The following is a 27679-nucleotide window of genomic DNA, read 5'->3' on the forward strand; positions in this document are numbered from 1 at the left end:
TTACGTTTTTCACTCAGCAATGCAACATATCAAGATCACATGTTAGATACTTTCAGATGTGCATTCACTGGCTATCCTCAAAAAGGAATGAAAATAAATGCTCGATTCTGATCCCGTCCCGTCACTCGGAAGCCGCCGCATTTGATCACTCTCGACCGCCTTCCTATCTCTGGCAGTCAGGCTCGCCCTATCACAGGATGTAGTTGATTCAGTGCACAGTGGGTGATCTATTATCGTTTCATAACATGATGGATTTCAGGCATGTGCCACGTGCGAGACCGGAGCGCCTTTGAGCGGGCGGTGGCCGCGGAGCTGACTTTATCCTCAGTAGTGACCACCTGTTGGGGCTGAAGACAGGTGAGGATATCACAGGTGGTCCGGTCACTCCCAGGATATGCTCATGGTCGTTGTGGTATTCCTGTCATGGGTTAGGAAGTTGCAGGCTCTGAGCTGCGCTGACGGCTCAGTTTTGATGCAGTGAAGATTCCACCGTTCACCCTCCCTGAGAGAAGATTCTGGAATTTGAAGTCCTGAACATCAGCTCTTTCTCGTGTTAGAAACTCAGTGGAAGTTGGCATTTGATACGATGAATAGTTTCGTAAAAATGTTTTCGGTGCAGGAATCGATGCCTCTGAGCTACATATTTTCCATGTCTTGTAAAGTCGTTAAGTTTTATATCCGAACTCAAGGAAGCTTCATCCAAACATGAATTTAGATTTAATCGGATTTCTTATTTAAACGGGATTTTGAATAAACGGCCGTATGCTCTAGTACTTAAAATGCGAGCTAAGGTATAAAACAACATTGGCTTGGTGAGTTCCCATCCAGTAGTTAAATATCCCTTTCTAATTAGACATGCTGTCGGTAAACTTACCCCTAATGGCTTGGGTCGGAATCTGCACGTTTCATCTAAATTCGCTCTTTTGAATGGCTGAGTATGAGCGCTGAGCAGCTCGTAGTTAGGGTCCTTGCTTTGCAGACAGTGGTGACCGGACGACTAACCGACCGCCTGATTTATAGTGTTTACTGCTGTGCGTCGAGGGCCTGTCCTTGCCGGTAGGAGATGTCACCGCGCAGCCTCGACGGTTTCGGACGGCTCCTGCGCAGGTCACAGGCACTGTGCGCATCCCATCGGACGCAGCAGCGGTCATCTGCATGCGTCCCGGAGAGCGATGGAGCTGGGCCGTCTCCGGAGCTGTCGGGCGGACATCGGGCCGGCACTGTGTATCAGCGCTCACCATCGCACCGGAGCCAGCGCCGCCAGCGGCCGGCCGACGAGGGGCCGACCGAGGGGCCAGGCTCAGCGCTCAGTGCCGTTCCGACCGTGGTTGTGCACTGTTGGACGAGACGAGTGGAGAGCTGGGAGGAGAGAACTAACACCGTCCTGAGAAGGCGAGTACTTGTCATGGATTGGATTAGTGTTGGATAAAAGATGTTAAGCTTGAATAATGACAACTGTTTAAAGCCGTGGCAGTGACACTCGAAGGACAAGTGACTGGAGATGTTTACTTTATACCAATGCTCACTCGGCTCCTAAGCCGCGCCGCGACATGGGATGAACGGGCTTTTAATGTCAAATTCGATGGGGAGTATTAAGGTCTTTCTTTTGTCAGATCAAAAGCCGTGTCATAATTGAAGTCACCAACTGGTATCTTTTTTATATTTGACGTGGTTAATAAAGGGGTCCTTAGCGCGTTAAGTAATTCTTATGGCTGCAATATCGTGAGAAAAAAAAATCGATAACTCCTCTGCACTCAATCGATAAGTACCTTTCGAACTTTTCGTCAGATTTGACATAGGGTCAGTGATCTTTTCTGAAGTCTCCTTCAGAGGACAAAAGTGTAAAGTATGACGATGCTTCTTCATCTTGCTTATAGTTTGCCTATATGCATGTCCCCATTCAAGGTACGCTTCTTCACAGTCCCTGCCGTAGCGCGATCGTTTCGAATTTCTGTTATTGCCGAAAAACTGTTGGTGACCCATCGCAACAAGAGAAGATATCCGCATTGAGCGCTCAACAACAGCCCAGTTGATGACGATACGAGCATGCTGATTAACGGGATTATTACTCGGTACTCAGTATTCACACACAATTACACTCTGGAACAGGGCATTATAGGTAAACACGACGTCAGTCGTCAATCAGTTTTGGAATAAAACGGCATGCCTTAGGCTGGCGGTGAAATTTTAGTCCAAGTCCATTCATTTCAATGTAAGATTGCATGCTTTAAACGTGTTGTTTGCACTGTTTGTAACTGCAGTGTAGAGTTGACCTGTTGAACTGCACCCTTATTAACCGTTTCCGTCCGTGCAGCCCCTTCACACTGCGCAATGCCCGCCGCGAGTGAAGTCGAGATCGCAGCGCCGCCTAGCGGACTGGAGGAGCAGCACGCGGCGGTGTTCACCGCGGACGCCATTGCCTTCCTCTTGGACTGCTACACGCGGTTCAGAAATGATATTCAGACGGTGAGCGACCTACGGGAGCTCTTATCGCACGCTGCACCCAGCCTCTCGTAACTTGTCTTGTCCCATATGTTAACCTCCCTGACGGCGTCTGATCATAAGATCAATGGTTACTTTGGGGTCACTGTGTAAGTGATGGATAAGTGTAGACAGTAGATACGAGACAGCTTGTTATGTGTGTTAGCAATCAGGAAGTGAGAGCTTGGCAGCTACCAGGTCACTGGATTTTCGGTGTTGTTCATAAGCAGAAGCACCATCGTACCATTGTGGATACAGGCGTTCTAACATCATCCGACCGTGTCCCTGTCTCTCTTCAAGCTGTATCCCGTCCATCTCTCCACCTATGCCTCTGTGTTACTGAATGTATCAACACCGGTCGTGTCGGGCAGCTGTACGACGAGCGATGTCGGCGCCAGCTGGCGCTCAACACCAGTGGCGAACTGCCCATGGTGTCCTCTCAATCGGCCCGGACGGACGGCGACTGGACGGTGGCGCCTCTACCGGACGGGCTGAAAGACAGGCGGATCGACCTCGGTGATGTCACTCCGTCCGATATGACTCAGCTGACTGCCGCGCTCAACTCGACCGCCTCAGGAGTTCAGGTGATGATGATGCGTCACAAATCGACGAGGGCTAAGGGGTTAAAATGTGTCTCGGGCTGCATCGCGAACGTTGCTTGTGCCTGATTGTCGGTTTTAATGGCGTGCAGGGTCATCACTTACCACATATAACGTACATACAGGGTTCATGTTTCATCAGGCATTGCCTGTTACGAAAAGAGGGATGCATGCTTATCTGCAGAATGTCCCAGGCCAAAGCCCTTCCAGATATATTTTCATCACATGTACATAAAACGAACTGGATCGATGACGTCAAACCTTATAACCCGTCAGGTAGACTTTGATGACGGCCACTGCCCCACGTGGCGGAACCAGCTGCTCGGCTGGCACCACGTGATGCTGGCATCCACTGGAGACATGGAGATGCCTCCGCTGGAGCAGGCGCCCGTGCTGATGCTGCGGCCACGGGCCTGGAATATGACCGAGTATAACGTGCTGATCGGCGGCCGGCCGATGCCCGGAGCGCTGACTGACTATTGGTGAGTGGTGCGGGCCACCGGCGGTCGAACAGCCACTGGTAGCCGATAATGGCTGGTGAGCTGACAGTCTGCTGGTAAGTGAGGTAGAGTCGTGTGCGCTGGATGTCAGAGAGGCGGGCTGCCGATGTAGGCGGTCACTAGTGAGCTGAGACAGACGGCGTCTGGTCTGTCGAGGTCTGTCAAACAAATAACTGGTCTGTTGCGGTAAACGACTTCTGGCTTTCCGAGGCCTGCTGGAAAGGCATATGAGGCGAGACCGAGATATTGTCGACCTGTGTGCGCCTCGAGCCCACACCCAACGGTCGGAACTTCATGTGACCGTCTGTGTGCTTATCCAGCCTGTTCCCCGCCCTGGTCATGACCCCGTCTCCCTCCCCGTCCCGGCAGCCTGCTGCTGTTCCACTGCGGCCGAAAGCTGGCGGCGGCCGGACGCGGACCCGCCCTCTACCTGCCCAAACTGGAGGCGGTGCTGGAGGCACGACTGTGGAACAGCATCTTCTGCTGGACCGAGGACAGGCTGCAGATGGACAGAGGTACGGGAGTGAAGTCGGAGAAGGAAGTTTGGAATATTCTTCAACCCTTTCAGGCTCGTTTTCATGCCAGTAAAAATGCAATGAAACGTTTTGCCCGAAAAACATCGTTCTTGAAATTAAAGGAAGTATAGAAACTGGATCAGTTAACATCGATCAATCACTCAAAAAGCGTACCATTAGCAGGCTTCAGAAGTACTGTTGACCCTTTAGTCTGTGCTTGCCTCAGAAACCACTGATGTTGAAGCTTCTTGCGATTGGTTTCGCATGTCGTCAGCCCGAACTACGTCTGACTTCCAGGGACGATCCGCGCCGTTCTGATGATTGAGAACGTCCTGGCGGCGTGTGAGATCGAGGACATGCTGTACGAACTGCGGGAACACTCGCTGGGCCTCAACTGTGGCATGTGGGACTACGCCGCATCGTTCATCAGCAAATTCTGTACGTATGACTGCACGTCAATATCTGGGCAAGGCAGGAGGCTATTTATCTTCGTCACTGAGTGTTTTTGATTGATATAAGTGAGCGGTCAATATTGGTTCATGTATGGTGTATGAATAACTACTGAGGCATCAAGCTGCCAAGCATGAGATGGGTACGTAATTTATGCACTCAGTTTTAGCACTGACTAATTTAATGGACCTTGCACTACAAATCTAGCAAGTAAATCAGGTCGTCTTATTTGGGGACACCGTGCTGCCTTCGATCCCTCTGTTCCACTCTCAGAACAGTCAAATCCTCACCCCTTCGGCCTCCCCTCCCCTCCCCTACACCTCTAAACCCATTAACTGTGCTAGCCGGTCACCTTTATCCAACGTGAGTAGCTCCTCTTGAGCATGCTCGCGTGCGGTGACTGTTAGCGGGGCTGGGTGACATGCCTTTCGTGACGGGCTCAGCCCTGGCGACGCACCAGGGTGGTTGCCTTAACCAAATGTTTCCGCTTAATGCCAATTATCCTCCTAGCTCCGAAACGGCCTCATTAGACCGGGAGGACCCAAGCTTGCAAAACAAACAAACCGTGCGGCTCCCATCACTCTTTGATCTGTTTTCGTTCTGCAGCGCGCCGACCGGAGTTTGTCCTGCCTGACCGGGGGACCAACATCACCATGGCTGCGCCGTTCCTGACCGCCTACCTGCGGCACGCGCTGTCCGTGGGCCGGCGCAGGAAGGCGCTCGTGACGGCCGGCATGGCGCCCCAGGTGCTGCCAGAGGACATCGAGCTCAGGTTAGAGTGGTGGCGGGCGATGGGGACTGAAGACAATGCACTGGCCAGCGAGACTCTCAACTACTGATCAGTCATCGAACGCTGACTAGACTAGTAATTATCGACCAATGACCAAGAGTCTAACAAAGTGGAATACCTTTTTGATGGAATACCCCAGATACCCTAAGCAATCGTCGTATACATGACTTTATGCCGTCTCGGTTTCGGCGCCGATCGGCTCACACTCGCCCGGTTCGTGTCCCCAGAAACTCCATAATCACGTCAGTGGTGCTGGCGAAAAGAGCCGAAATCGAGGAGGGAGTGGATGGATTCCTGGCCCATGACCCCAAAATGATCCCTGCGCTACATCAGGTCAGACTCGTGTTCAACTGCGGTAACGGATCGCCTGTGGTTCACTTTCGAGTTGTAGCCTACTTCAGCCATCCGCTTGAATAGCCGTCTGTGTTGAATTTTATCACGTTGAATTTTATTGATTTCATTATGGTTGTTTCAAAGCTGGTAATTCGTGGTTGTTAGGTACTGCCTACTGACATACAACTGCAGTATTAACACTGATAACTGGTTTTGAGTCCGATCACGTGATAAGCTAATGCCAGATTTCTATCAGATTATATGTTCGTTGTTTCACACTCTCGCCTGACGCCGCCCTCTCCCGCCCCCAGCTGTGGGAGGTGGTACACCCGGGCCCTGAGGTAGCGCCGGACCTGTCACAACTGCTGGCCGTGCCGAAAGGCCACATCACCACTGGCGGCATCCACGAGAACGTCTGCGTCAGCCTGATGTTCATCCACGCCTGGCTGGACGGCCAAGGGCAGTTCGTTCATCGCGGCAGGATGGAGGATTCGGCGACCGCCGAGATATCGCGCTCGCAGCTGTGGCAGTGGTGCCGACACCGGGTGAGGGGGCGTGACTGGGTGGGGGGAGCGCCACTGGGTGCAGCGCGCCATACTCATGTTTGTGGACGATGAGATAAGGGAAGTCACTCGAATTCCTTTCCTGTGCCAGTGGGCGAGGTGGCGCTATGGGGCGGCACCATCCGGGGTTCGTGGGGCTGTGAGGGGGCGCTACGATCCGCGAGTCAGCTGCGCATTCAACATCTATGGATTGATAAATACCTCACAACGTAACAAACCGTAGTCGTACAACACCAAACTCAAAAGTCTCGCAAGTATGAAATCGTGTCAGTATGATAAAGCTGTCCAGTCTTCATGTATTTCAGTTGAACACAACCTAGTTGTGATTTCACATGTGATTGTGATAGCTGTAGAGTTTTATGTGCCCCTGTTCGCTTCTTAGCATAGCGTTATTCCCGATTCAGCCCAAGTGTCCTTGTATGACTCTAATACCCGTGATTTCTGACTCCCTGCTTTGCCCAGGTGCCTCTACACGACTCGCACGGCCCGGTGACCCTGGAGCTGGTCTTTACCGAGATCGAGAGCGCCGTCAACCTGCTCAAGAAGGCCGGCACGGATGTCAGTGACGCCGCCCCGCTGCTGAAGAGCCTGATTCGCAGCGAGGAGTTCATTCCCTTCATTACCACCTTCCTCAGCCAACTGCCTGTGGTACAGGATGCCCCGTGAAGGACCGACACCAGTGGTGTGGGGGTCTGTCGGGAACACCCCGGAGGGTCTAGCAGCGACTGGTGTAGAGGGTCTGTGAGTGACCAGAGGAGGGTGGTGTTGGGGACTCGCCTAGGGTCCAGCTTGAAGGAGGTATTGTATGTAGCATGCCATGAACCCCGAAGGGTCCAGCGGCAGGTGTAAAAAGCCAGTGGTGTGGAATCTTAAAGATCTGAGTCGCTGCTGCCTGGTGCAGCGACCTGTAAATACTATGTAGTTAGATCGACAATCTAGAACTAGATCGAGGACTATGTAGAATCCGTCTGGTCGGGCGTGATGAGGTTTCGAGCTGGATACGCCGGTATCCTTCGGCTCACCGTGGCGGTTTGTGTGTTACGGGTGGAGGGTCAGAGCCTGTCGGTGTGACGATCGATATCAGAATCTCAGATAAAGTTCAGATTCGTCACCAGCGTGTGAGGTGTGAGCATACGTCCTGATCTTTTATCAATATATGTATGCAGAGAGGCGTGGAGCTTTATTTTGGTGAGAGAATGTTTACCAAGAAGGTAGTGCCAGCAGTGGAAGGCGACGTGAAACTTTCGAACTCCTTACAAGTTGTATAAGCTGTTATCGACAGAGCCCCACTTCCTAGCTGATGATCTAAGCGTCGGAGCCTCCCAAGTCCTTAATGTATTTATCGGGCGCACTCAACAGCCGGGTGTAATTAAACATGGCTATCACGGACCCAACCGTGGCTGAACCCGCGGCACACAGCGCCCGGGATGATCCAAGTCAATATCGGGCCCCAGAGGTATGTCCGGTGTATGCAAAAGCGAGCGGTGTTTGAGGTACCCAAAGCGCCACATTCTTCCACAGACTCATAAAGGCAGCGTGTACAAACAATTATATATTGAACAAACTGTGAGGTGCGTATATAAAGCGTAAAATGTCATTCATTCAAGGAATAAAACAAAGAGAAGGAACATATGAACGACAGTAAACACACTCACTATAAAATTAATTGGCCCTTGCGAAACAAATCAAACCACTGGTTCGACCAAACAAAACGGTTCAAACGCACACGTTCGCAGTTGTATTTCATAGCGATTGGGACGCAGCGCGTCCGCCTGACAAACCACTTCTAAAATCATTGTCCTCACTACTCAAGTAGCGCCTCAAACAGAATGGCACACAAATCGTATCACAAAGTTTTCGGCATTCAAAACTAAGCACACGCCACACGCGCCGAATTCTCAGCTATATGCATTGTAGTGTTGGGAGCAGGTTTGAAGGTCTGTCTCCCTGGCTCAGCTCACAGAAGTTGGTGGGCTCAGCCGAGTGAGCTGGCCGGACCTCGGCAGTGGCAGCTGGCAGTGGTCCCGGGTCCGACTCACCGTCCAGTACGGGCCTCGCTCACTCATTAACTTACTCATTGACTCACTCACTCACTCACTCATTCACCCAGTCGCTTGCTTTCCCAGTTACTAACCCACACGCTGACTCACTCACTCATCGGCTCTCTCAGTCACTCATCTCACTCACTCACTCCCCTACGTCTCCAGTATGGCACACAGACCCTCAACGGGCCACCTGGCTGGAAGGCACTTCGAAGACAACCCGGTATTGCAGCATTGACCCGACGCTTGATATGAGGGGCCGACCAGCGCCCGTGGCTTCGGCAGGACACTCTAGCGCCGGTGACCAGTTGACTCTTGGCTGAGGAGCCGCAATCCCAGCAGTGCGCTCCACGGTTCCTGAGCCCTTTTTCAACTCACTGAGGCGTGTATTGCGGCGCCTTCGGCATGCGGGGATTCGGTCGCCGACGAGGGATTGGGCGTCTATCATCTAATTCCATTTAATGCGGACTGGTCCTTACCAGCAAACCCCGATATCGGAGCCACCAAACAACGTTCAGAAAAACAACGTATCTACACCGCTTTGCAAGAGATGACTATTCGACGAAGGAGGGGGCGGGAGCGGCGGGTCGTCGGGCCCGACGCCGCCCCGCCGGTGACGGCGGCCGTCAGAAGTGCACCTCGCGCACGTCTGTCGGCGTCTCGGCTTTGCTGGACTTGGTCTCGTCGGTGGCTGTGGCGCCGGAGGCCGCGAGGGCATCACGGTTAGCCTGCTCCTCAGCGAACAGTCGGCACATCTCCTCGATCTGGTAGGTGCAGTTCCGTATCAGCTCCTGGGAGAGAAGGCGGGAGATATCGTCAGTGGAGTGGAGGGTTTAGGGAAGCCGAGTGAACTTAACAACACAGACCTCTGTATGCCGAGGTCTACAGAGGTCTACACTCTACATATGGTTACAACAAATGACGACTGAGCATTAGGTTCATAAAAGGCAGTCATTAGTGCTACAAACGCCAGTCGCAATAGCAGCACCCCACGCCAAACAACAATTGATGGACGCAAATAACCTATCAACAGCCGTTCTGACCAGCCCAACCCCTTCCATTACCCATCCCAGACCTTGACCGCGCGCCTGGCCAGTAGTTTACCCCACCGTCACTAGATGTCTCTGTGTACCCGTCCGAGGACCAGCCCAGTTCCTGCGCCAGCACCGATGACTCAGTGACCCTGAATCGATGGAGTCAGCTGCTGATAGTCAGACTCAGCATCGACTCGAGATCAAAGCCTCCACAGCGACCGGAGCTGGCGGACCGCTGCTGCGACGGAGGGGCAGGGGCGGGGGCGGGGGCGGGGAGGGATGTGACCTTCATGGCTGGTCAGAAGGGTGTGATGGCGACCGAGATGGGTACGCTCAGACGGACCGGCCCGAGCTAAAGATCCAGGCGGTGAATCGGGTGCAAAGGGAGTCCTCAGACGCGGCTAGAGGCCCAAACTGTGTAACATGTTCTGAATGTATAAGTGTAGAGTGCATAACAAGTAGTCAGACCGTTCAAAGGGGTACAAAGGGTGCATCAGGCCTGGTCTGAGGTGCCGACTGCTGACCTGAGGGGTACAACTGTCCCGATCGGATACATGGACCATGGCTCGGGAGCAAGGAGGATTCGCAGGCCCGTCCAGAGGAACAGAATGTGTACCTTCTTCATGTTGTACTCTCGGCCAAGGCCCTATCTCTCGGCGGGCCAGAGATACACTTTGTGTTCCCCATCCTGACGAATCCCGGGACCTGTCCTACTACCCACTGCTAAAAATAAGACCGACAGCGATATAAAAGCGACACCATTATCAATTTACTGCGGGCGCCGGTCCGCTCTGGGCCGACCGTGGGAACGCCGGGGAGGGGCAGCAGAGAGGCACGGGCCGGCCCGACCGCCGTCTGCCCGCCAGCCAGGGTGAACGCTCAACTGAAGGTCGTCGTCGCAGCGCCCGCCCGCCGACTACCTCCTTCTCGGCGGCGGTCCAGGGTCGCCGGCGGGCGGCTCGCCAGCGCAGCAGCAAGGATGGAGATCAACCCCATACAGACCGCGCGGGTGGGGGCTCCCACAGACTGACGGGCGGAGAGATGGGGCAGACTCCCGACCCGTCAATAGGTTAGTCATTGGATTGATGCCTCAAGACTGACTCCGGGAGCCGATAGTCTCACAGACAGTGTCATCATGCCTCAGCCCTCAAGCTGCCCACACTTCTGTATGCCACATGCCGCACCGCAGCCAGCCAGATGTTCCCTGACGCAACCAGAGCAGCATGTTTGCATATTGGTCGATTGTTTAATAAGGCGACATCCGGTGCTGATACATATGTTGCGGGCCAAGTGCGAAGGCTAGTCCATTCGCGAATGGACTAGTCCAAGTGCGTTATCGCACTTGGACTAGGCCATTCGCGAATGGACTAGTCCATGTGCGTTATTGCAGTTGGCCTAGGCCGTTTGCGAATGGACGGGCGTTTATGCTCCCAGTCCATGTGCGAAGTCAGGCCAAGTGCGAAATATCCAGCAAGAGGTCATCTGGAGTCAGCATTTTCACACAATGTGTGCAGAATATGGGATAAAAGGTATACAAAAATTGGCTTTGCTGCGCGCCGCCGTTTTCTCGTGATCTGTGAAAAACCACAGGGAGGTTGAAAGCAACCTCCCCCCCCCCCTGCAGTGCGCGTATTGTTAACCCTCGCCCCGTTGGGGGGGGGGCATTTTGGCCCCCCTGTGATTTTTCCTGAATAGCAAGAAAACGGCGGCGCGCAGCGCCGCCAACTTTTTAGTACCTTCCCGGGCATCAATTTGACACCTTCACACCAAATTTCAAGTCTTAGGTCACCTTAGGTCAGGAGTTATTGAGGTCAAACTGAGGTCATGTTCGAGCAAAAATGAGCAAAAAACATGCAATCTTGAAACGCTCACCAAATCTACAGTTATCAAGCAATTTCAAAGTTCTTTATTTGGTCTAGTAGACACAAAGCGGTGCTACAAAACTGCTGTCTAGGATTTTCAAAATTTTGGGTTTTTGACCCCAAAAAATTCAAAAAATTGATTTTTTTAGAAAAACTATAAAAAATCAAAACTTTTTCCGAATTTCGAAAAAAACGGAATATATGTGATAGTCCCTGCGCTCTTCTATATACATACCAAATTTCAGATCGATATCTCGTTTTTTGGCCAAGTTATAGCGAAAAAACTGTTCAAAAATGATGACGTCAAATTTTTGAACTCAATTGTTAGCGATTCTAGACCACGTACGGCAAAACAAAGACCAACATTGAACTCCCCGTGACGAGCTGCATCGATTCGATACCCATTTCAATTTTGTGCAAAAATATTAACTTTGAAATTTGACCTAATTTGACCTGACCTTGACCTGACCTTGACCTGACCTTGACCAAAACGTGACCTAAGCTGGCCCCAAAGGCTGCCTGACCCACATAATCGCATTTGTCATGTAAAATGGACCATAAAACATGTATCACACGACACTTTCATATTGTGGCCCCTCCGTGACCTGACCTCTGTGACCTGACCTGGTATCAGTGACCTCAAATAGCAAAATATGTGTTTGAAGAACATTTCTACACCGATGATTTTCAATGAAATGCATTTTACTCGATTTTACAACGCATTTCTTGAAATGCCTGTAAACGTTGAAAATTGGACCTTTGACCTGACCTGTGACGTCATCGGTTTGACCTAGGTCGATAAAATTGGATCACAAGGTAGTTCCCTGATAGGGCTATCCAACACCGTTTGCCGCTTGTTGCTAGGTTGCGTGGTTCTCGAGATCTTAGGGGGGGGCAAAATGCCCCCCCCCCCCCCAACAGGGCGCGTTGCTCGGCAGAGCCCAACGGGGCGCGGGTTAAATGCAATGCAACACAACAGTTCTTCGAACACTCACCGCACCGCACTCACCACACACAAGCCGCACCGTCCCGGTACACCACACCAGAGCAGAATGAATCGAGCGCCACAAACTCGACCAAGGTCAGGTCGGGTCATCAGCGGGGAGCCCGGAGCACGGTACTAATGGTCTCCGCACACCACGCGACTCTCCGCTGTTCGAAGGTCACGGGGATATTTGACCTCCCCCAGATCCAGATCGGTGGCCGAAGCCTGGCCAGCGGCAACACGTTGCTATAATTTCCGCTTGTGCAGGGTTCAGCGGAAAGTCGCATCCCGAATGGACCAGGTGTGTGGAGAGTGAGACCTTAACCCAGAGTTGCGCCAGCTCGCAGATCTGCTCCGGAGAACAAACTAAACATATAGACGCAGTGGCGTCGCCACGGATTTTCGACTAGGGGATCTGGTCGGACGGTCAGTCAAAGTAATCCCCACCAAATACTGAAAACTCCTCGGATTTAGACAATCTTATTTTGAGAATGCACCAAAATCGTTTTTAAAATATTTTATTTTATTCTTGATCGATTTTCGTGGCCAAAAGTGTGTGTGTGGGGGGAGGGGGGGGGGGGGCGTCGGACCGGCATATTTTCAAGAATGTGTGTGGGGGGTCCGGACCCCTCCGACCTGGGGGGGTCCGGACCCCTCCGACCCCCCCCCCCCGTCGGCGACGCCCCTGCATCGACCAGCGGTCCCCCATTCATTCGGAATCGTACCCCAATCCGAGGATCCATGCTTCCGGCGGCTAAGTGCAACGCCACAAACCCGTCCGTTCGCAAACGGCCTAGGCCATTCGCGAATGGCCGGCCATTCGCAAACGGACTAGTCCGTTTGCAAACGGACCGCCATTCGCAAACGGCCTAGTCCATTCGCGAATGGACTAGTCCGTTCGCAAACGGACTAGCCTTCGCACTTGGCCCGTAACACATATATCAGAGTCGACTGGAGGTTAGCCTTTCTCGCCACTAGCACGCGGCCGGTGTCACGTTGGCCAGGACATGACAGGCGGCTGGTGAACGACATGGCTGAGGAATGACACCTCCCCTCCCCCAATGAGACGATCTGTGACAAGGTACACGTGGGCGAGTGGAACTGTTCTGATGAGGTGAGGTCACTTATTGAGCGATTGCAGTCCAACTAATGAGTCACCATGGTGGCTGCTGAGCAAAACAGTGGTCCCACTGCTGACTGCTGAGTGCCGAGAGCCTGTCAGCAGTTCTGCTCAGCAAAGGACAGGTTTTCTGAGCGAATGACAGTTCTGCTGAGCGGATGGCAGTACTGCTGAACGAATGGCAGGTCTGCTGAGGGGGTGTCAGGTCTCTCGATAAAATGACAGTTCTGCTGAACGAATGACAGTTCTGCTGAACGAATGGCAGGTCTGCTGAGCGAATGACAGGTCTGTCGAGCGAAAGCCAGCAGTTCAGCCGAACCACTCGCTGCCACGTGCTGAATCAGCCGCAGTGGCAGCACTCAGACTGCTGAACGAGTTGCAGCCCCCAGTCGTCGAGTACGACAGACCGAGTCGCCGGGTGCGACAGTCGCGGCTCCGGCAGCGCACGGCTGCCGCCCGACCGACAGGCGGCCTTTCACAAGTGCCGCGCTGCAGCCCCCTGTCTGGTGACCTCGGCGACACCAGATGGCCGTGTCGACAGCACCAACAGCACCACCGACACCACGGTCCACGGTACCGGGGCGGGCAGCACCCCTGCAGGTCACCGAGCCACGCGCCGCTCGGCAGAACGCTACAACTCTCAGCGGAGACAAAAAACCTAAGTAAAAATAAATTGTGATACATAGGCCTAAATAAATACCTGGAGGCAGGTATCAGTGAACAACGTTTGCAATATGAAAGGCCACCACTTCATTTATCAGCTGCTGTTATACCAAGCATACAGATAAAGCCGTCGAACTTCCATGAAAACACCCGCTGAGCCCGTCATATCTGATAGTACCGCATTCTTCGCCGTCTGGGCCACACTAAACTGGCCACTCTATACAGCACCTGTTGCCGATACCACCGGATGTAATCGGACCCGTAAACTGGCAGCTCTGTCGCGACCCAGACAGTCACGCCTACATTTCCTGCACAGGTAGCGGGCAGGTAGAGTGTGGGCGGTCGCTGCCCTCTGCCGAGCCGACCGATCGATACCTCCTGTCGCGTCTGCGGCCGCCCGTCTAGACCGCCGACAGCTCAGTCAGACGGATCAGCTGACGGCGTCGGCGGCGACATACGCCAACATCGGCGGCGACGATGGCAGAGTCAACAGAACCCCGACGACCGGCCGACATGGGAAACGCTCCCGTCGAGAGGGAGCCCGCGGCGGCAGGGGACAGGGGAGGGGGAGGGGATGACGGGGGAGTCTGTCAAACAGCTGACTGCCCGGGGGGCACACAACTGGCCGGGGGACCGAACAAGCTTGGGGGAGGGGACTGTAAATGCTGGGGCGGTTAACAGCTGGGTGGCTGGATGCGCCCGGAATTCGCAAAAAAAAAAACTTACCGTTTCGACGGCGGTGATGCGGTGTAGTTGGCTGAAGATGCCGTTCATGGCGCCTTCCCGGCTGGCCGGCAGCAGGCCCTGGACGGCCGCCGCCAGGCTTGCAGCCGCCACCGTGCTCGCGGAGTAGAAGACAAACTTGAACTCTGAAACAGGACACGAAACAATTATTACACGACAAGCTCGACTAATAGCTCGACTACGTGGGTCAGACACTCGGGAGTTTAAGCCAGAACGGTTATTACTGTGGTGGTGTAAACAAATGCATTCGACTTTCGATTCAATTCACAGGAACAGGAAGACAGCATCATGTAGTTATCACGGTACCTATTCCTAATCCCTCTATCTGCCGGCTCCAATTGGCCCCGTTTATTTCCCCTGCGTCACCCGCCACCACCTGTATCAGCGGTGGGTCCGAACCTTTCGCACCACTCCCTAACCGAAACACCCAATAATAACCTGGGACACGCCACCTCTCGGCCGGAAAAATACCTCAGTCACCCAAACAAAAACAGACCGACCCCGGGCGGGTAGCCGGGGAGGGAGGAAGGTGGCCCACCCGCGGGCACGGAGGGACCGGCTGACCGGATATCGGGTGGATGGCCATTCCGGGAAGGGTCAGCCCTCGGCCCTCTGTTGGGGGTGTCTGGGGGACGGTCAGCCCTCTTTCGGGGATCTGAGAAAGGGTCAGACGGATGAGGCGGCAGCACCAGCTGTCTGTGGCAAGGGGCGCTCTGGGTCAACCCGAAGTGGCATCAGAAGGACACACGACACCAGCCGACCAGGCGCGATCCCAGTCTCAGTAGAGGGGTTTGACTCCCTCCCTGATACAGTTCCAGGAAGAGGTTATCTTATATGACACACGAAAACACCGCGGAGGGTCGGCCCGTGACCCCTCCTCAGCCGGCCGGCCGCTCCCAGGCTGTCCACTGTCCACCCATCTGTGACGCGGGGCGATCCATCAGCCGCGGAAGGGCGCCACTGGCCGCCGGCAGCGGGGGACGTCACTCAGCTCCCAGGGGAGCACGGTTTGAGCGCGGCGTCCTCACTGCTTCACACGGCTGATAGACGCAATCTAAACTCGGCGCATGTGGGAACCCCCGGGGGACCGACAACCGAACCTTGCAGGCAGCCGAGGCCCGCCAGGCGACAACTCGGTCAAGGGTACCGTATGTATGATCACGCGGCCAGCCCTGCGAGGTACCGAGGAGGTAGATGCATGCATATTCTCCATGAGGTCTCGAGTATAGTTGGATTTGGTCCTCGATAGGCCAGTCGCTGCCCAGAGCGCCCCTGCGACCTCTGGCAGGGAATACCCCTGATCGACCCGAAGGTCCAGCTCGGGATACAATTAAACGAGCTCTGGATGCGAGGCGGGCTCCACCGAGCATGGGCCGCGAGTCGCAAAATTTGCCCATTGCCCATACCAACTCACCGTGGAAATCCCTTAGGTGAAAAAGTACCTGCATTTACTACCAGAACTGAAGTTAGGAGTACCGAAAGGGCTTTACTAGCCTGACCGAAGTGACTGATTAATTGATTATAACCATGGTCAGTCACCATGTCCTTTCCTTTTCACAGTCAATATCCTGTGAAATTGGTGGAGCATTGACCTTCGGTTACACACGGAGGGCAGGGTCGCGGTCACCCGGTAGGCGTTCCGGGACTGGCGGTGGGCGGGGCGGGGCTCACGGAGAAGACAACCCGTCTGGCTCGGACACCGCGCACCTCTGCTCACACAAAGGACGACACGACCGGGACAAAAGCGCCGGTCTGGAGAAGGGTCGACAGACACGGCACGCCGACAGGGTCACAGGAGCGCAGCCGAGGACATGAAGTGAGCAGGACCGAGCCGACGGCTGGGCCTGGCCGCCGACCGTCACTGCACAGCGGCGCACAGGCACGGAACTTGACCCTTGGGTTCAGACGACCGTGAATTTCCACCCCGAGCGGCCGCCGCCCGCCCGGTCACCCATGGACCGGCCGGGAAAGGGCCCGCCCCGGTAATTGGCCGGCACCCTCTGTGAGCCCCATTGTCACCGGTCCTTAGTTAGTCACCGGTACGACAATTGTCACCGGTCCTTAGTCCGTCGAGAATGGCTCCACTGCGGCCACATTCCAGCCGGGGACACCCCACGCAGACGGGCGGCCGGCCGGGCGGCGCCAGCGCCCGGCCTTTTTACACAGCGCCGAACTGAAGTTCAAGGGCGGTGGACTGCGGCCGGTGACATTGACATAGGAGAATACCGTCGACTGAGTCGGCACTGGCCAGGGGAGAGGGCGGCCGAACTCGAGGGCAGTAATTCCTACCGGCTCGCATACCACTCCAAACGATCACATGAACGTCTGTATTAGTGCGCTGGGAGTGCGGCACCGCCCCGACAAATAACAGTTGCCACCTCGACGGCAGTTAGCGTTGGTAACAGGTGTCGCCGTTTTTGCACGTCTGCGGGTGACGTGTATGTGTGTGTGTGTGTTGAGGGGGGAATGCCTGTGCGTGTGTCCATACATAAGCTGTAGCCGCAGCCGGCATCCGTAGGTATATCAGAGATTTTAGGAAGTTTCATTTCGAAACGTTAATTGGATGGTAATCGACGGGCCCAATAGTGCCGCACAAGTTTGGCCCAAGTTGCGCACAACATTGCTCCTTTTGAGACATCACAGTGCCGCAATAAGCACTGTCTGCCGCCACCTGTACTGACACCGACGTCAGTATCAGTCACCGACATCACTGAGTCAGCAGTAGCCTCCCCTTGTCATCAACGTCAGCTCAGCGCCGCTGACTGGCACAGCTCAGCATCAGCAGGGCGCCACTGGGACATTGTCAGCTCAGCAGAGTCTGTAGTTGGGCGCAACTGAACCAGCCTTGGCGTCATCAACCCAATAGCACGGCACGGCCCATGGAAGGGGCTGGTGTGCACCCCGCAGCACTCACAGGACTTCCCCAGATAGATAAACACCACCCCGCCACCCTACCAGACGGATCGCGACCCGATCGCGGCCTGAACGAGCCGAGGCGCCTCCTCATGATTAATGAGCAGTCGGCACCGCTCAGGGGAGCGGCTGATCGGTGAGGTCTGGTGAGGAGGGGCTGCTGACAACCAGCTGGTCAAGTCAGCCGAAATACTGCACCCAGGAAAAACATCGCAATTAGTGGTCCATCCGAGTATAGAGCGAGCAGCGGGGGCGAGGTCGGGGCCAGCGCTATAATTTATATTTTGGGTGAAGCGTCCCGGCCTCGTGCTACACATTAGCCGCCCTTACCTCGATCCAATTTAAGGCGAAAATAACCGATTGGACACGGTGATGCCCGGTAAATACGAAGACTACGTGAGGTGAGCGAGAAGGGTCTCCAGGAATAGACAGGGTAGATAATAACAGACTGTTATGGGCGCGTAAAGAAAAACAAGACTTTATGAATATGGAATTACAAATGCCTTGCTTCACCTTGTTACATGCTTCACATACTTAACTTCGCATAGCGCAGCGGCGAGGTGCCTCAGATTGGGTCCGGCCTTCTGTGGGGAAGAGGCCCTACCCACTGAGCCCATGCATGAGGACAGGGGAACGAAATGAGATGCAGCTGAACCAACCTGTACTGCACATGACGATGAAGGTCTGGGCCTGCCGCCGCACGTCCGGCACTCGCGAGGACGACAGGTACCGCTCCAACGACAGGCGGTGCAACAGCGGGTCCAGGAAGTCGTGTGACGTGACGGCGTTGATCTCCCACCGTAGCCGGTGCAGCACCAGCAGCTCCCAGTCCTGAGAAAGAAAAAGAAAAGAATGTGGTCAATCGAACATGTAAGAAAACGTTGTGGTGGATAGACAAGACCTTTCAGAATTGTGTGGAAGTGTGGGGCATGTAAGGTCAAGGAAAGACATGAATAATAGTTACTATCTTTCTCATGCACCGTGATACAGAGTACGGTTTTGAAATAAAATCAGCTCTGCTTCAGTTTCGCTCAATTCGCATCACAGCCGTGTCGAATCCTCTGCCGGCTTCGTCCGGGTCCTTTTGAGGCGGCGCCGTCGCGGGAGGCCACATCAGACTGCCTCAGCGTAGCAGCCGGACGACTCACTAACCTTGGTCTGAACACCACCCAGCCCCAGCCCGTCGACCGACAGGAGAACCCACCCGGCGACCCAGACAGGTCACCTAACCAACCGACTTCATACACTTCACGTGTGACCTCACGTCACTGAGGTGACGGTACGGAACAGGGTGGGGCTTAGTGGTCCTACATCCCTCGGGTCGGGAGGACCACGGTGCGATTTTGCATCTCTAGTTGGTCAGTGACGCCTGGGGCCGAGGTCGGGTGACTCAGCGGAGCCTGCCCGAGGCCATCGACATCGAACAGCTACTCAAAACACATCGCAACAGCGACGATCGAAGAACATCTGACCACTTTTGCAGTCCTTTTGATCGTGATGATATGTTCCATTCATTGTAGCTCGTAGTTCCGCCTTTCTGAGATGCACTGGTTGTCCTGGTGGGTCAGCACAGCTCAGCATCTCCGTGTGGGAACCGGGCCCGTCTGCTATACGCGCCACTCCGCCAAGGCCAGAGCCCGGCGGCCGGCGCACCGCGACACACCCGTCAGTTCACCATGCCGGCGGTGGGCGGTGGGAGGTGGGCGGTGGGCGGTGGGAGGCAAACGGTAGACAATGACGGTAAAGTCACACTGACGTCTCTATCAGTGCTGAATTGAGAACGGTTGAAACAGTACATAGAAATGAAACAGTAACAGTAGAAACAGATTGAAACTGTACAAAAAGGAAGACTCGAGCCCGAGGCTCAACTCTATCGCAGTTTGGATCAGCTTCGGTATCATCAGCCCCTTCCGTTTTACTTTTAGTTTCTTCAGAATCGTTCAGCAAAATAGGCACTACGCTAGAACGGCAGCGTTTGGTTTAAACTTTAAAGCATCGCTGAGCCACGCTGGATTTTCGGCACCCCGCTCGCGGCCGGCCGGTGGTCGTCAGCTGCATTGCTCGGCATGGGAGCCGGCGGCGGCGGCGTGCCAGCCTGTGCAGCGGCGCTGGAATCCGGCTGGACCGGCTCGTTTGAGCGCCGCGGCCCGCCCGGACCGGGCCCGCAGTGCGGCGGTGGCCGACGGCGACCGGCGCCCCGGCCCGGCCCGGCGACACCACTCCGGCCGTCAGCGACGGACATTCGCGCGCCAAAGGTGCGCTGCCGCCGGCCACCGACACCCCGCCGCGCCGACAGGGGTACTACCGGCAGGACGGTCAGCCGATCGGATTGGATCGGCTGCCTCTCCGCTATCGGGGCGCCATAGATCAGGCAAAGTCCGAGCCTGTCCGAGCCGCCTCCAATAAACGGGTGCCCGAGCTATTAATCCCATCCCGTATCACCGGTATGCGGCGTTCTCACGAAGGCCGTGACGACATTAATTGTGCTTCGTCAGAGCAGCCTTGGATGGCGGATGCCAGCGGACGAACTCCAAACAATGATCACAAAAAAACGGACACAACTCGACAGGCGCAGCCACTCGTATTCTTTACTGCACGGGAAGATCTGGCCATTCTGTTTAGTGAATGAGACGCATTGGTTCTAGGTGTCAAAGCATCATTAGCTACACGTTTTTCCAGCATTAAAACCCTGTCGGCATCCCTTTAACTGAAAGCGACTCCAGAAACGATGCCCAAAGTACCAATCAGCTTCATAATTACGGCAGATGAACTACCCCAAGAAAAATAAGCCTCCCTTCCCCAGAGACAAATGGTTCGGTCAGCCAGACGCCGAAGAGGAGGCCGGCTCCCCCTTTTCGAGGGATCCGATGGCCCATTTCCGCCCGTCTTCGGGGGCGAACGCAGAGGGTCTTCTCGTTCTCTGTCAGTGGACGGAGGTTTCCGGGAGGCCTTCGGTAGGAGACAGTAACCCGGTTTACATAGCATTTTTGACGAGGCTCTAGCTCGTTAATTTGGCGATAATTTCGATGCAGTGGTCTTCAAATATTTAGAGGGGACCATTTTGTAAATTGTTAAGCACCATTGGCATCTTTTGCAACATCACGGACGGAGATATAAGCTTGCAACAAACCCTATGTAAACGCGTCTAGTGACCAGCAGGAGTAACTTGGGAGTAACCACTAACCAGACAGCACCACCGGCCAACGATCGAATCGCGGTGTGGACAGGCAACTGTCTATTTATCAAACAACAACTTCACACGGCGGGCTAAGGAAGACGCCCGGCTAAACAGTCGACTCCAAGGAGTCATAAACATAAACAGTCGAGCGGTTGACGACTTCAGAGACAATTACAGAGAACCTTGGAAATGACGCTGAACTCTTGGCGCGGCGGTAGGGTTGGAAATGATAATAGAGGCGGCAGGGGAAGAGTCGTGCTCGTGACTGGCTGAAGGTCGGGCTCTTCTGGACCGCGAGAGGACGGCGACCGGTCAGACAGAGACACCGCTCGCTTCGCACCGGGTACCGAGTTACCACCTTTGCTTCTTTAGCCCAAACATGTGGACTTTACTTTAAAATCATTGAAAAGGGGTGAATGATAGGTATTGCAACGAAATACGCTGGTAGTGCGTTAAGTACCCGAGTCAGGCCAACAATATTTGAGTCAAGGTGGACAGCGCCCGCCAACAAGGGTCCAAAGAGGGGGCTGACACAATGACATACAATGTATGTCTGCCAATGTATGTCTGCCGGGTTAAACGGTCAACGGAAATACCAGCCCTCACTCGAAGCCTGAGGTTATCCAGCTGACGGGCCACTCATTCCTATATCAGACGGGCAATAACAGAGGGGGCTGCAGAATGTAGATATCACAGCATCAGATAGACGTCAGGCAGAAGGCACACCACAAAGGCCAGAGCCGCCCAGGTTGGGCAGCCTGAACAAAGGGAATCAATTTCGTGCCATCATGGGGAGTCCCAGGCACGTCTCACTCATAATGAAGCCATAGATCAATCATGAGTTTATTATGCTGCAAGCAGATCTACACCTTCGAAGACAGTGACTGGATGTTTACTAGTCCTCAGAACATCCCAGTGCCAAGGCAGTATCAACAAGCGGTCCCTACATATAACTCAAAATGTGTGGTGCCGGTACTTCCGAAATACAAGTCCGGTGGAGATCGATAGAGACAGGATATGACATCAATGACAAAGCTTCCGTGTTCATGTGCACCAGCCACAGCAACTAGGTCGGTGCCGTTCCACCCAGTGCGACAGCGAGCAGAGTTGAAAGCTCCCAAAGCTTCGTAACCACGGCTGGATAGTTCCAGACCTAAAGAACTGGTGAACAGGCCGGGCGAAGGGCTTGACTATAAATTGCTAAAAGCCGGCGGTTTAGCCTTCATTAGCGTCAAATTACATCACCAAGGGAGATTGTCATTAGCTGAGGTTGACAAGCCTATACCTAGCGTCGAATGTCATCGAAAAGGGCGAAGTCGTTAGTTGAGGCTGCCTACAGGGCAAAGCAAAGGGCGGAGTGCCAAAGTCATGGCGACCTCGAGTCTCGACATCCAGACACGTCGCGTGTGTCTGCAGCGGTCCGGCGATCTGGGAGACCCGTCCGGGGGACCTCAGCGGCCCTGTTCGCAGTGACAGCCCACCTCTCACTTCCCCCGCCGCCAGCCTACACAACAGCTGCGGCACAAACACATCAGTTCACCGGGGTAGCAACAGAAATGAGCGCTGTCACTAACCCACAACTGTGTTTCCTGTAGGGGAACCAAACGATCAGCTGTTTTTGGCCTCCCAGTTCCCACAAAAAAGCGGCATCATGTTTTGTCAGCTGATGTTTTCGCACCGTGTTACTTATTCATTTTTTTATATCTCCAACCACCTCAAGCGGTTCCCACTCCTCAAGCGGTTCCCACTCCTGTTATTTCAGAGGGTGATCACTGACCACACTATGCACCTCCAACATTAAAGCAAGACTAAGCAAAGCATCTACTAGTTCCAATTGATCTTCTTCTTCTTCTTCAGGCATTCGTTTGAGCTAGCTGGGTGCTCACCGTTCTGAGACTCAGCGATGGCGTCACGGCATACCTCGCTCATTTAGCCGCAGAGGCAGGGAGAAGGATGCTCGTCATCCCGAGCCATGCACCAGCCCGCCATGCACTTGCTGCACCGATCCAACAGGTGCACAGTGCACACAGTGCAAGTGTCTGCCTCCCGCGGCGGCCGGCACGGACCAGCACTGAGCGCGGGCGCCGGGTGCGACGGACCCCCTCAGACAGACATATACCGTGAGACAGACATCCGGCAGGCCGGCCGGCGGCTCCGTCCCGGCGCGGCCCGGCCACAGCCGAGCCGCGGCCGGCCATTCATTCGCCGGAGCCAGACGGGTCCCTGTTTATCTGCTCGCCCGGGGAGGTGACCTTGCAGAGGGCGCTGTGAGTCGCCGAGGCTGACGTCAGCGTCTGTCATGGGCAGGCGGACTGCTGCAGCCGAGCCCGACACGGGCTCATCGGAGACAACGTGCCGGAGAGAGAGGAGCGGCTGAGGCGAGCGGGATCACTGGTCGAGCCCTGCACGAGACATTTTTTGAAATGGATAACCGGCAGGAAAAAAAAAAACTCAACATCGAAATTACCTAGTGCGTCCAAAGTCACTAACTATGTAAATCAAATTATATGTAAACGAAAACTGGGTTCTTTCCGACCATATGTTTACCTCCAACCATCCAGCGCAACTGACCTTTTAGTTGGACCCTACAGTAAATTATATAAACGTCACATCAAATAGAGTCGGCCCGTGTGCCCTGCCCCCGATCAAGCCATGTCACGCGCCGTGGGTGTCAGTGTCGCCGGGCTGGGCGTGCCAGACAGAGTTCACTGACCCTGTCAGCTGTGCACCGACACGGCTGGCTAGTGTCTGACTCTGCCCCAGCCCCCGGGAGGTCAGAAGGAGACACTCGACGACACGGAGCGTCAGAGGATGGCCATTCGAGCGGCGAGCACTGCCATATTTCGTCTGTATGGTAGGGAGACCAATCCGAGAAATTTTAGGGAAGGTCCACTCCTGACTCCATCTCTCACTCGCAACACTGCATGGGTCGGGCGGCCAAAGGCGAATGTCAAGTGAAGGCACCCGTTGATGAGGGTTTAGTGTTCCAGTAACAATACGGTGAAAGTCACCGTTGCGTCCTGTGGCGAGCTTGCAAGCGCAGCTCAAACCGCGGTCAGGCGGGAGTGCCACTTCCTCCGGCGAACATGTGATAAGGCGGCCAGAGTCCGGTGCCGGGCCGCCGGGCGGGGGGCGGCGCCGACAGCAAACAGCGCCCAAAGCCCCCCCCCCCCCCCCACCTCCGAGGGATGTGTCAATCGTAAGATTAGGGCTACTTCAGGGGGCATGTGGTCGGTGACTTCCCGTGCTTTGAGGGTCACTGGGGTCGCAGCTCCCGGCCGGAGAAATTCGTAACTTTTTTCAAACATAATGGATACGCCAAAGAAGCAGAGCAATATTGAGCACCGCTAAGGAGACTTACAACTCTGAGTAAGAGCCTAGCAATCGTCAAATAACTTATTGAAATAAGATGCAGGCGTCATTTTTTATCCAAAAGCCCACCTATAGCCTAATCGAAGTTGTGTCTTGATTTCTTAAAGTGGTGACATATTTTGACAGTCAAAATTTAGTCGTGCAAAAGAATGGCACATATCTACACGTAGCTTCAGAATGCAAGTTAAGTTACCAGATGATGCAACGGATCATTGCTTTCTACCTACCAAGCATTTAGAGAACTTTTATCCAAGCGATAGAAGTTCTCTCTGATCTTTCAACGAATGCCAAATTATATTTAACCTAGAGATGAGTGGAAGCGCCCTGCACCACATGGGGACTGGAAAGTGGAAACCTTTCTGCACTTGAAGCAGTTATACCAGAAGAACGGTAAAGAATTTCAAGGCACCGTCTTCGAAGACGGGAACGTATAGTCATAGCAAACATCAAATAAATGATAATAGTTCATTTAGAAGGTGAGGTTTTCAATTAGGGGAGAGTGGGGTAATTTGGCCGGTGGTGTAAATTGGCCGCCCCCACCTGTACGAAAGCTGATAAAAGTGAATGAAATAACTTTAGTCTCTATTCATTTGTCATCGGCAGAACTAACTCGAGAACAAATGTCAAAACTTTCCCCCGCTTAGTTTTATTCAAAATTAATAAAACGTGAATTTCGTTAGAAAATGGTAACTTTTACTTCCGTTTAAAAATTTGTATAACATGTAGTATTTGGGCTGTAAACAAATTCCAACATTATAGCGCCATTCTTGAGGGTGTTCAGCGGTTCCAAGAGCAATTTCATCTAGTTCTGTACAGCCATGACGACTTTATAGACAAAAATTTTCAGAATGGCAATGTGGGGTTATTTGGCCGGGACTAGCGAGGCAACTTGGCCGGTGCGCTTAGAGTCACCATGCTGGGACGGCCGAGTTGTCACGGTCAATTATACCATAAAAGACATAATTCATGACCAACTTTGACTACCTCGATGCCATATTTCCTATTGGACAGCTGTAAGGGCATGTGACGTCATCAACGGTTACCTAACGGTCTTTTGCTAATAAATACTTACAGAAAAAGATACAGCCGCGCAAATGGCCTCATTGTGTTCAGCTCGTCAAGGCGCATCGAATGGTATACATGATGACCTTGAACTCACGTAACCTTGAGGTCAAGCGACCTGAGGTAACGTGACCTGAAGCCAACCTTTGACCTTGACCTCTCGAGGTCAACACATACATGTTTCGATGCGGAATGACGAGAGAATTACGATGGTACTTTTAGTTTTGGCCTGGCTTGATTACTTTAAAAGCTATTCGTAAAAAAACTGTCATCGCATATAGAGCCGCTATTTTGACTATTTTCGACCCCTGTGACGGCTGAGTCAACCTCCAAAATGCTTCAAATGCGTCGTAGGACACGCGTCATTGCTGAATGTGAAGCTGACTCGCCGATAACAAAAATCATGGCCTCAAACTAACACCGGCCAAATTGCCCCACACCCCCGGCCAAATAACCCTGCTAGTGGGGCAATTTGGCCGCTTTGCAGACCTTTGTAATGCGTCACAATTTCAATATAAGTAGTTACCCTATCATTTCAAGTTTACTGTCCAGGAAAGTAAAATGTATGCCACACCTGTCAGCGTTGAGAAAATGCAGAAATGTGTTGTCGATTTTTAGTTACATCGTTTTCTAAAAAAAGCGGCCAAATTACCCCACTCTCCCCTACTAGCATATGTTAGCAAAGTACGAACTTTGTTCCGGGAAATGGCCTAACGGACATTTCGATTGCCCCTCCCGGCTGCACCTTCGCGCAACTGAACGCGCAACTGAACAATACGTTTACACTCGACAGAGTGAATCTGCCAGCGCCGAAAGGAGCATGTTGAGCTGACCTTGACGGTTTTGCGCAGGTGAAACGCTCAGCCCCAGTACAGGTCTGACCGCTACCTAGACTGGAGGTCAACCACCATCAGCTGATCCATTGTTGCAATGCACGCGCCCATGGTTTCGACTGCCCGGGGTACGGCTTTCATGAGCCGCCTGGCAACACGAGGCGAGTCGCGCAGCAGCACAAGGCGGCTGGACACGCGAGTCGAAAGGCTGACATACATAACCGTGGACCGTGGTAGGCAAATATTGCAAAATCAGCACACATGCGACAGAGAGCGACATGAAAGATAACATACGATAAAATGTCTACTGTGATTTTTGGGACGAAATGTAAGCGTATTATAGTAGTTTAGTCATTATGCTCACATTAAGAGTCGACCTAATGATCATGCTTCTTGAATACGTTAGTAAGTGAAGAGTATAAAATAGGAAAATGGATGGATACTTACAATAATGATTCCGGTCGTGATGCTGTTGTCTGCACACTGCACCAGAAAGTCCGCCGTCAAACAGCGAGTCTCTTTTAGCTTGGAGCTGATAAACAAGCATACGGCTCCCAACAGTTGCAAGTGGTCCTTTTTCACGCTCGTCACACTGAGAAATCTGTCCAGTAAGTTGATTGCCAGTGGGAGCACGTCACTTTGGCATTGTTGCTCCTCGCATACCTGCGAAAAGGGGAGAGGGGGACATTCGTTAATCACAGGTAGTTTATCAGTTATAGCACACGTAAACTTATGCAGACGAAACCGCATTAGAAGGAATCAACACAAAAATAATTGCAACTACAATGAGATTAACTAGCATGGCTATTTCACAATAGCAAGCGAATAAGGATAGGATTCACACTTTCATAGTTTGCAAGCTAGGTACTTCCACTTACCTCGACCATCCAATAGGCCAATATTTGTCGCATTCGAGGAGTTATTTCGTTTTGTACACACTTGAAATACGAATTAGAAGGAAGGTAGACGTTTTCAGTATCCAGCAGGTTCGTCAGGACTCGACGATCGTTGAGGAGAACCGGATCTTGAATGGCCTTGCAGCCCTGTTCCGCTTCAAACACACCAGTCTCGCAGCAGTAGAAACTTTCGCCAAAGTCACTCGTCATACCTTTCAATGTTACAAATAAAGTTTGATTAAAACTAATCCAGAGCTGGTGTGCAATTCGGCTTTACTAGAATTCCGCGTTTAGCCGACAGGCGACACCCTCCCCCCGACTGCTGGGAGCCGAATGCCGCCGCCGACTGGCGCGTCCACAGCTGATCCGGGGCCCTCGCCGCCAGGCAATCAGCTGATTCGCCGCCGTGTTGTCAGCTGATCGTCGCGGGAACCCTGCATGAGGGCATGGATGAGAACGACTTTTTTCCGCCAACGGGCGGCTTATATGACGTGGCAAACAGGTGAATGCTAGCATATGTTGGGTGGCCGAGGCTCAGCTCACGGCGGGATGTGGTCTGCCACCTGCCAAACACTTCTGTATGAAAAGGGTTTACGAAGAAGTGAAAAAGGCCGAAAGACGGTTCCCACAAAGCGGCCGTGCAGCGAATGACAAATCGATGCATCAGTCAATCGACCTGAAAAAAAAAAACGGCAGGGGCACTGGGTGGAGGCCGGAACAGGCTCCAATCTATATTGACCTCGG

At 53.4% G+C, this 27679-nt stretch overlaps 2 protein-coding genes across 2 annotated transcripts; one reads left to right on the top strand and one right to left on the bottom strand.

Annotated features, from left to right (window-relative positions):
• The first annotated feature begins 892 nt into the window (after positions 1–892).
• On the top strand, positions 893–7406 carry LOC122368910 (malate synthase-like). Its single transcript, XM_043343229.1, has 10 exons — positions 893–1392; positions 2315–2466; positions 2853–3065; positions 3357–3562; positions 3950–4095; positions 4393–4533; positions 5152–5317; positions 5563–5668; positions 5980–6213; positions 6694–7406. Exons 2-10 carry the CDS (start codon positions 2332–2334, stop codon positions 6895–6897), a joined length of 1551 nt encoding a protein of 516 aa, XP_043199164.1. The 5' UTR covers positions 893–1392; positions 2315–2331; the 3' UTR covers positions 6898–7406.
• A 364-nt stretch (positions 7407–7770) lies between these two features.
• Positions 7771–27364, bottom strand: LOC122368911 (G1/S-specific cyclin-D2-like). Its single transcript, XM_043343230.1, has 5 exons — positions 26918–27364; positions 26487–26702; positions 18254–18425; positions 14664–14806; positions 7771–9064 (listed from the first exon to the last, which is right to left on the bottom strand). The coding sequence occupies exons 1-5, from the start codon at positions 27143–27145 to the stop codon at positions 8900–8902; spliced, it is 924 nt and encodes a 307-aa protein (XP_043199165.1). The 5' UTR covers positions 27146–27364; the 3' UTR covers positions 7771–8899.
• Between the last annotated feature and the right edge of the window lie 315 nt (positions 27365–27679).

The sequence above is a fragment of the Amphibalanus amphitrite genome, unplaced genomic scaffold (genome assembly GCF_019059575.1).
Source record: "Amphibalanus amphitrite isolate SeventyFive unplaced genomic scaffold, NRLGWU_Aamphi_draft 000989F_arrow, whole genome shotgun sequence".
In the NCBI taxonomy this organism is placed as follows: Eukaryota; Metazoa; Arthropoda; class Thecostraca; order Balanomorpha; family Balanidae; genus Amphibalanus; species Amphibalanus amphitrite.

Bases quoted from the DNA above. Each gene is read 5' to 3' on its own strand.
- LOC122368910 (XM_043343229.1), top strand. From the start codon at position 2,332: ATGCCCGCCGCGAGTGAAGTCGAGATCGCAGCGCCGCCTAGCGGACTG. The intron at 2,467-2,852 runs GTGAGCGACCTA...CGTGTCGGGCAG, and splicing joins TCAGAAATGATATTCAGACG to CTGTACGACGAGCGATGTCG. The intron at 5,318-5,562 runs GTTAGAGTGGTG...TCGTGTCCCCAG, and splicing joins CCAGAGGACATCGAGCTCAG to AAACTCCATAATCACGTCAG.
- LOC122368911 (XM_043343230.1), bottom strand. From the start codon at position 27,145: ATGACGAGTGACTTTGGCGAAAGTTTCTACTGCTGCGAGACTGGTGTG. The intron at 18,426-26,486 runs GTAAGTATCCAT...TTTCTTTCTCAG, and splicing joins TCACGACCGGAATCATTATT to GACTGGGAGCTGCTGGTGCT. The intron at 9,065-14,663 runs GTAAGTTTTTTT...CTTCTCTCCCAG, and splicing joins GCATCACCGCCGTCGAAACG to GAGCTGATACGGAACTGCAC.